This window comes from Lates calcarifer, linkage group LG4, assembly GCF_001640805.2.
Source record: "Lates calcarifer isolate ASB-BC8 linkage group LG4, TLL_Latcal_v3, whole genome shotgun sequence".
Taxonomy (NCBI): Eukaryota; Metazoa; Chordata; class Actinopteri; family Centropomidae; genus Lates; species Lates calcarifer.
This window is the reverse complement of record NC_066836.1, coordinates 17,212,074-17,220,499: the sequence shown is the minus strand read 5'-3', so window position 1 is coordinate 17,220,499 and position 8,426 is coordinate 17,212,074. Positions and strand designations below refer to the sequence as shown.

Here is an 8,426-nt window from a genome sequence, read left to right as displayed (position 1 = left end):
CACTGTTTGATGCCATCAAAGGGAGGCCCTGTCTTTTAGTGATGGGCTGCCAGGTCTGTTGATGGGTTGCCAAGATTTAGGGCAACATGCTGCTGGAGCTGCCTTGTCTCAGGAGCGTGAATGAGGGGCACCTGTGACCTCTGGTCACGCTCTGCTTGTGGCTTGCTGTGCAAGCACCACGCTCAGGACACACGCTGGGACCCGTCAGGCCTTCAACTGTCCACTAAATGGACAACGACTGGACTGGCTCCATGGGGCTGCTGCTGAGGAGCCATTGTGCAAACACACGCTTGTATCATCAAATCATTTCAAATCAGATCGCAGTCTACTTCGTCAAAAGGTTGAATCATTATATGAAGGTCAGTTATCACTCTTGTAGCAGCAGACAGATGCAGGGAACACACCTCAAAAAGTAGCAACATGCTCTTAATCCTTAAGAAATACCAGTACCTTGTTTAACCGAGTCTTCATTTAGCCCTGTCAGTAGGTTTATGATCGTGCCCTATCTATTTCAGATTTCTCTGCACGTGTCAACAGACCCTGCTCTGCCCTCCATCCTGCCTGGCAGCACGCCGTTTGGGCTCAACAGCTCAGGTTCCTTAGCTCATTGGAGAGGTATTTATTTCCAGCTAGAAAACAAGGTTTCCCTGTCACTGCAAAAAGGATGATCAGGTGTGAACAAGGCACACGGGGAGGGGTGATTTAAACAAATGCTGATAAAGGGATAAAGACTTTCCACAGGTTTGACATTAAGTTTAACATTTTTCAAATTCAGCACAGACTCATCTGCCTCTAAATGAATGCACATCAGCATGATAACCTGATGGAGTTTTTTGGGGGAAGAGAAATGACAGAGACACCGCTGCAACAGATATTGTTGTAAGCATCATAGAAACATTTTATTAATCTCAAAAAATACAATGCTTTTCAGGAGATTTTCAAGGGTGTCCTTGACCTCCTGAGGCAAATGAATTGTGCCATATCAAAAGCAGAAAATCAGAGCAAGCCAAGAATATCTCCTAGTGTCCATTTAAGAAACACAAATGTGTGTGAACATCCATCTCAAGTAGATTTTAAAAAAACATTTACAAAATGTACAAAAATATGTTTTATTGTGTGATAGTCCATTTTTCTCTCCACAATCTTTTGAGCTGATTTTCTACCATGGTCTCCACACAGAGTCTGAGGTGACCGGAGGTGCAACAGGTGACACGTGGTGGCTGTTTTGTGCACTGAGAGGTATGAGAGCTGCGCTGGGAACAAGAAAAGTGACTTGTCCGTCTGGCGTCGGCACAACCTGGAAGCCACTATAGAGCTTCATCGCCTCTGGGGAAATGTGCATCGCTGAGCTGCTTTTGCAAGGCATCTGTGGGGCTGAAGCAGCGGGGATCTGCGTGTTGGTCTGTCCAAGTCCAAGCGTGCCCAAGTGAGGTCCATAGAGGTTGACGGCGTTGATCTGGGTCACGCAGGCCGCCAGGTGGCTGAGAAGGCGAGTTCTCACCTCAGTGTTCACCCCCTCACACGTGGACAGGAAACGGGTGACCTCTCCAACACACTCACTGAACCCAGCTCTGTATTTACCCAGGACGGAGGGGTCTGTGTTCACAGCAGCTGTAAAGAAAATAAAAATATATAAATACACAAATAGATAGATAGTAGTAAAGTATACTAAAGTATAGGAAATTAATAATATAAAGAATATTATTTAATACTTGACAAATTGTCTAATTTAAATGATGAAAACATGATTTCATTCATGCAGTTGAGGTCTGAGGTCTGTCCACACAGCTGTGGGTGGGCAATAAATCTTGTTGATCGTGGGAACATGTTTACCATCTAAAGTTAGACATCCAAGAACTACTGCAGACACATCAACATGGTCAATCCAGAAATGGTAGTTACATACCGGTCATCTGAAGTCGCTGCAGGTTCCTGAGGTGCTTCACAGTCATCTCCAGGATATCTGCCTTCTCCAGTTTGGAGTGTCTGGAACTCTAAACAGGCAAAAGCGACAATTCAAGTTTTAGGTTTGCTCATACATTTTATAATCTATGTTAAAATCAAGTAATCTGTGCATGTCCGTACGTCTTTCTTGAGTGCGTCTAGGATGAGGGTCTTCAGCTGTCCAAGGCTCTCATTGATGCGCGCACGTCTTCGCTTTTCCATGATTGGTTTGGAGGACTTAAAAGAGGAAATAACACAGTTGAGATGCTGTAATAGTTTTTAACAAATTAGTTCTGTTTTTTTTTAACGATTTAAAGATACCCTACCTTTCTGCTCTCTGTCAGACTCCGCGGTTTTTCGGGTGTGGAGTCCGCACTTGCCGGAGTGGCAGCCACGGCGGATGGAGATGTTCTTTCCAGAGTACCGGTTGGCATCTTCAGGTTTGTTTTTAAAAGATCAGTGTTGCGGTGAAAAACAGCAGAAATACTGCACAACTATAAAAAGGTGAGTCCGGTAAAGTGAGTCCCGCCTTCCCCTGACAGACCTCAGAGCAGTTTACTGATGACAAATGTCAGATGTGACTTCTGTCTCCTCGCCAAGCTGACACACACTCCGCTCCTGTTTCCAGCACCCCGGGGTTTATTTATAGAGCTCGAGCCTGCACGCGAGCGGCTCGTGTGCGAGTTCCCTGGGTTCCCTTCGTCTGTCCAATGGGCGCGCGGGACACGGTGCCCCGGGGAGGCGGTGGGGCTCGTGCGACAAGGCGCTCCATTGGCTACCTGTCAGGATGCTGGAAGACGCTTTTACAAAGACACCGGTCTTCATGCGGTAAATCAGGTGTCTTAACTCTCAAGTTATTTAACCTGCTGTCGTAGATGTTGAAATAGTTTTCTCCACCTATTTTGTGTAATAAGGGAAACTGATAAACTGTCTGTCAGCAGCTGTAACTCCAAATCAAACTGTTGAATCCATTTGACTTTTTAAGTTTAATCCGTCCCAATGCGAATAATTCATAAACTGCTAAAGTTTGCTCATATTGATGAATACAAAGTCTATCATTTCAAATTGAATTGCTTCGATGTTTTAGTCTTGGTCAGGCTAATTGAAGACTGTTGCGCCCTTTGAGATGGATGTCTGGTATTAATTCGTTGCTTAGATAATTATATTAAAGCAAAAAGTTATAGGATTGAATAACCCTCTGATAGTTGGGCATTTTAACGCTGTATAGTTAACTAATAAAACAAGAAAATAATGATATTTGTAAAAACTTGTACGCACTTAAATTATTTTTAGATTTAAATGTGATGATGAGTGGACCAACAAACCTTTGACCACCAGTGCTGACAAGGACAGAAGGTAAAACTAACTCTGATGGAGATTATCAGTGACCCGTTGTGGATTTTTACAGCTTCATGACTTAAACTGGAAATTGTGCATCCTCTGCAACATGACTTTTTTAAGTACTTCCCATTATGTTGAAATTAAATATTTTAAAACGTGCTTAGAGAAATTACTTTGATGTACACTCAGTTGTACAGGTCTTTTCTCTGTGTGCGCTTCTCCTTTTTGCACACACACAGCTTTTCTGGGGTCACTGAGTGCTTCAGAGAGGCAGTGAAGACCTCATCCTCTGACACACTCCAGGCCTGATGTCCAGTGAAGAAGAAAATCTCTGACACACTCAGCCGTCCTCTCACCGCCATGAACTCTGACACCTCCTGTCTGCTATCAGTGACCGTGGGCAGAAAGCAGAGCTGAGAGAGAAAGTTATTTAAGAGTTATTTAAACCTCATCTGACAAAATGTATTAAAGGATGTAAGAAGTGTTTTATCTCCAAAACATGTTTGGCAGCTGCTTCTTATTTGTTCATTTCTGTTTGTGAGTGACTGACATGATTCATGGTATTTTAGAAAACCAGTTTCATCTATTTTTATCTGTTTGTTTGTTTTTTGTTGCTTTTTTGTATTTTTTGAATAATATTTTAGCTATCATCACACCATTAGGTGCCACTGTATTACTTGTTACACTTTAGGATATCTCATCGATTATAAGGTATATCTGGTAAAATGTATCTAATAAATGTCTTCAGGTAACCGTGGCACCAAACTCAAATGTAATACTTTTCCTCTGTTTTCTCACTAAGGTCATTAAACAAAAAATATTTTTATTTTCATGTAAATCTTACTGCTGCTTTTTGCTATAGATTCATAGATGAATTCACAATTGCAGCCATTTCAATGTTTATAATACTTAAGGATTTTTTTTTTTTTTTCCATTAACAAAATTAGTTGAGAAGGAACAGTGATAAAACTTCTGGTTTGCTTGTGTTATAATCCAGGCTGATAGTGTGGAAACTTTCAAAATAAAAATTCAAATCACATGTTTTGATTATGATTTTGATTATGTTGTTCATCTTTATATGCATGTCTTCTTGTTTCACCTTTTTTCCTCCTTTTAAACTTTTTTCTGTTGTGGAGCTCATCGTAATGCTGTATAAAGCAAGAAATTTCAGAGATTGTGACTATCATTATCATTAGTAGTTGTGGAGTGACTGTTAAATGTTATACAATAACATGCTATATTCTGAAAATGCTGAAAACTCCTCTGGCCTATTTTCATTTTTATGTTTTATTTATCATAAGGTAGAGCCTTCTTAACAACGATCATGCCCAGTATCAATGTGCAAAACCAGTCTATCATATTGCTTGTACCACATAGGTCCACTGTTTATTTATTGACAGACATCTTTGTCTGGTCCATGTTTTCCATTAGACGCCTCTATCTTCTCTGATAGACTTCAAACACTCTCTGTAAAGCTCCTAAATCCTCAGAGGTGAAATGACCCCAAAAGTAGGTCAGTGTTTGTATCCACCGTTTCCTGTCTGCACGAGCAAGACAACTTCAAGCACCACTGGCTTCTTGACCTGAGTCAATATTAAATCAAGTCAAATGAAATCAAGTCAAACTTCCAACCAAATGAGCTTGACTGGTTATATAACTAATTAAAACGAAAAGGAAAATAACAACATTTAATGAAATCTGAACAGGACACAAGGACTTACTGCTCTTTATTGATAACAGAACATAAACACAGTGTTGTGTGTTACAAGTTAAAATAAAAATGTTCACACAAAGAATTTTTGCTTTACTAAATTGCTTTTTTCTGTTTCCCACTAATACATTTAACTCACACATACTGACTACCTCAGTCATTCTCTTGGGATCACGTAAAATTGCTCAGTTAATCTTCTATCTGGATGTTTTAACAAGATGTTCCTTTATAATAGCCTGAGATCTCTGCATGCAGCAGATGAGAAGGTCTCTGGAGAAGAGGCTGTGAGGCTCTGTACAATAAATTAGTTGTGTTATCAGTGAGCCTGTTGCTCTGCCACAAACAACCCAGTATTGTGTGGATGGAGATGTAGACATGAGGTTTACAGCGCAGTACTGATCTGTATCAGTGTGGGAACCCTGGAATGGGAGGCTCCAGATAAGGTCCAACATGTGACTGATAACCACAAGCTGAGGGAAACAGAAGCAGGAAGACCTGAATTATTATTGGTTTTGGTTTGGATTGATTTGGTTTAGTTTGGTTTACCGACCTCATTCTTATATGTTTACAAAAAATATGACACATCTGACTTTGTCAGGGATGGAACAATAAAAGCTTGGTCGTATTTCTAGCATTGTCCCTGGTGTTTACACAGTCCACCTTTAATTTATTAAATGATTTAAGGAGGTAAGCACAAATTAATCTGCAACTGTCCAAGACTTAAATCTATCACTTCCATATGAAATACTAAAACCAGTGTTTAATTTACTATGACAAGCTTGGCTCTCCACAGGAAGCAGAGAATGTGTAAGAACTGACCTGTTGACATGACTTTTAGCCTCAAGCTAAAGGATCACTCCAACCAGTTTGTTTTGTGCTACTTGAAGCTTTTATAAGAGCCCAGTCACAAGGACTAAATAATCATAATCAAAATAACACTGGATTACATGGGAGATTAATTCAAAGTAAATGTCTATAAATATTAACAATGTTATACAGTGTCCATTTTGCAGGAATATATTTAATTATTTCTTTATATTTTGAAGATGGGGTTATATTACTATTTTTTATTTCATTGTTATATATTGTGTCCATTTATTCTTCTTTATTTAATCAGTACATGTGAAATGGAGCGCTGCAATGCAACAATAAAGGATTTAAATTCTGATTCTGAATAGTTTCAGACTATTTCAGTCCAATAAGTTTGTTTTGTTTTGTTTTGTTTTGCCTGATGTAGGGACCTCATTTACCTTGCCCAGTGCTTATAATATCATCACCTTCTAGGTGAAGAATGTAACCCAGATAAATAATAGAGGATTTTGAAGTTAATGACACTCCCCTGGTCTTAATGTCCTGGTCAGAGTTCCTCTTTAGCCTAAACTTTGAACCAGTCTTACCCAAGTGGGAAGGAAACTTATTTATTTTTAAACAGTCAGGACACGTTCTACTTAACCAGTCAAATCCTGTATCCTCTTTGTATTCAAATGACGCACCAGGATATCTGATTCATCTGTATATAAGTACAAAGAACTTATTACACATCATTACCATCATTTTGTTTTTGTGGATATGACATGCCTTTATCCCTGGAAATTGTTGGGGTATAACATAAGGATTACTTCAGCTCACGTGGTGGAGAAAAACAGACAGACTACAAGGTAAAACTGGCAAAATATCAGGTAAAAACTGATACATTTTGATAAATGTCTTTGTATTGGATAGTTTCTATGCAGAATGGCCACTTGCCAGTTGCCACTCTGCGCTCCATCTTCACCTGGTCTGAAAGCTGTGGCCCCTGATTTCTCCTCCACCCAGCCACCACCGCCATTCGGGCAGCGAAATGACCATCCTCATCATCAAATACAGCGAAAGGTTCTCTTTCAACTGCTGGTATGAAAACATCTCAGGCCAGGAGGGGAGAGCACAGACAGAGGGGATCACTTAAACATCTCATCCAGCGCTCCGCTCGCTCTCCGTCCCTCCTTTTGCCTTTGAATTCCCCCTTAAAGAGGGAAGGGGGGCCCTCCCATAGCAACTCCCAGCCCCCGTCTCTGCCCGCCTTTTGTCCCCCTCCCGAACAGCAGTTTCTGCTCCAGAGGCCTTAGACAAGGCTTCCATTAATTGCGGGCCTGTGTGGAATACACGTGGGACAATGGGCCCAACAGAGTATCCGGCCCCCAGACAAGGCTGGAAACAAGTGGTACAGGAATCCAGCAGAATAGACTCGTCCTGGCTGATGTCACTGAATACATTTACCTACCTCAGAGCACATTCACTCCGAGCTTTGTTTTATTTGGACAAAAAAAGGGGTGGGGGGGGGTAGCGGTATCAATGGAGAAGAGGAGCTGGAGGGGGTGGGCTCAAGGATGGGAAATAACTGGTCGTCGTGGCAACGTGCTGAATCAAAAATATGGTCGAATTTAGCGGAGGCAGAGATGTAAAAAGGGTAGAGGGCATTAGATTAAACCCTGCGTGAGATAAGAGAAGGCTGAAAACAGAGGTTTAGTTTTTTTAGTGTATTCAGGCCTGTTTATATGGCAATAAAGAGCGGATAAAGGAGCGGGAGATTAGGAGACTCATCTAGGCTCATGTTTGTCAACAACAACCTGAGCAGTTTCAAGTCAGCTTATTCCAAGTCAGTACACCGGCCTCGGAGGGGATGCTTAGCTATGGCAAGTGAAGCTGTGGAGGAAAAGGGGCACCATAGCAACTGGTATCCCACCATAACAACCTGCCATCTGTCACCTAACATGGTGGGTTCTTTCTAAAAAAAAAAAAAAGAAGCCAGCATTTAGATCTTCAACTTGGAGGCAAAGGCAATGAGACTGAAGTCTTATTGAACTCTGGGTCTCCCCCTTTGAAAAGCGAACCCAGTCATCGCCTTATCCCTCATCAAATTGAAAAACGCTTTTAGAGATTCTAAGAGAGGCCTCACATTTAATTTTTAAAACCCAGACATGAAAGTGCTACTAAGACACATTCAGCAATGGAAACTCTTTAAAGGACTAGTTAGCATGTAGATTATATGCATTTCAGTGCATTGTCAAAGTATCTAAGTGTATTTACATGTTAATATGTTCAGGGATACTATCGTCTTGAAAAGGTGTTGGGGGGAGGTTGGTTAACTGTGTATTTTCTCTCGGTGGACCATGGGAATGTGATTTCTTTGTGCCATCAAGGTTCAAACACATTCCTGTAAGGCCATGGATATTATGAGCATTGATTCCCTGCTGCAAAACAACCTATGAACCTGTTGATCCTGGCAATAGACAATGAGGCTGTTGTCTGTAAATATACTGTAAAAATAACCTAGCTAGTGCTAAATCATTTTCTTCTTGATGGATAAAGATTGGAGGATTTGTTCTTTCCTACAAGAGTCTAGCCAAAAAGCATCCCTCAACAAGAGCCCCGCTGATGCCCTGCCATGCGG

The 8,426-nt window shown here is 41.0% G+C and overlaps 1 protein-coding gene across 1 annotated transcript; it reads right to left on the bottom strand.

Moving 5' to 3' along the window:
• Nucleotides 1-882: 882 nt before the first annotated feature.
• Nucleotides 883-2,582, bottom strand: LOC108883739 (transcription factor HES-1-B-like). Its single transcript, XM_018677201.2, has 4 exons — nucleotides 2,271-2,582; nucleotides 2,086-2,181; nucleotides 1,907-1,994; nucleotides 883-1,611 (listed from the first exon to the last, which is right to left on the bottom strand). Exons 1-4 carry the CDS (start codon nucleotides 2,376-2,378, stop codon nucleotides 1,160-1,162), a joined length of 744 nt encoding a protein of 247 aa, XP_018532717.1. The 5' UTR covers nucleotides 2,379-2,582; the 3' UTR covers nucleotides 883-1,159.
• Nucleotides 2,583-8,426: the final 5,844 nt, after the last annotated feature.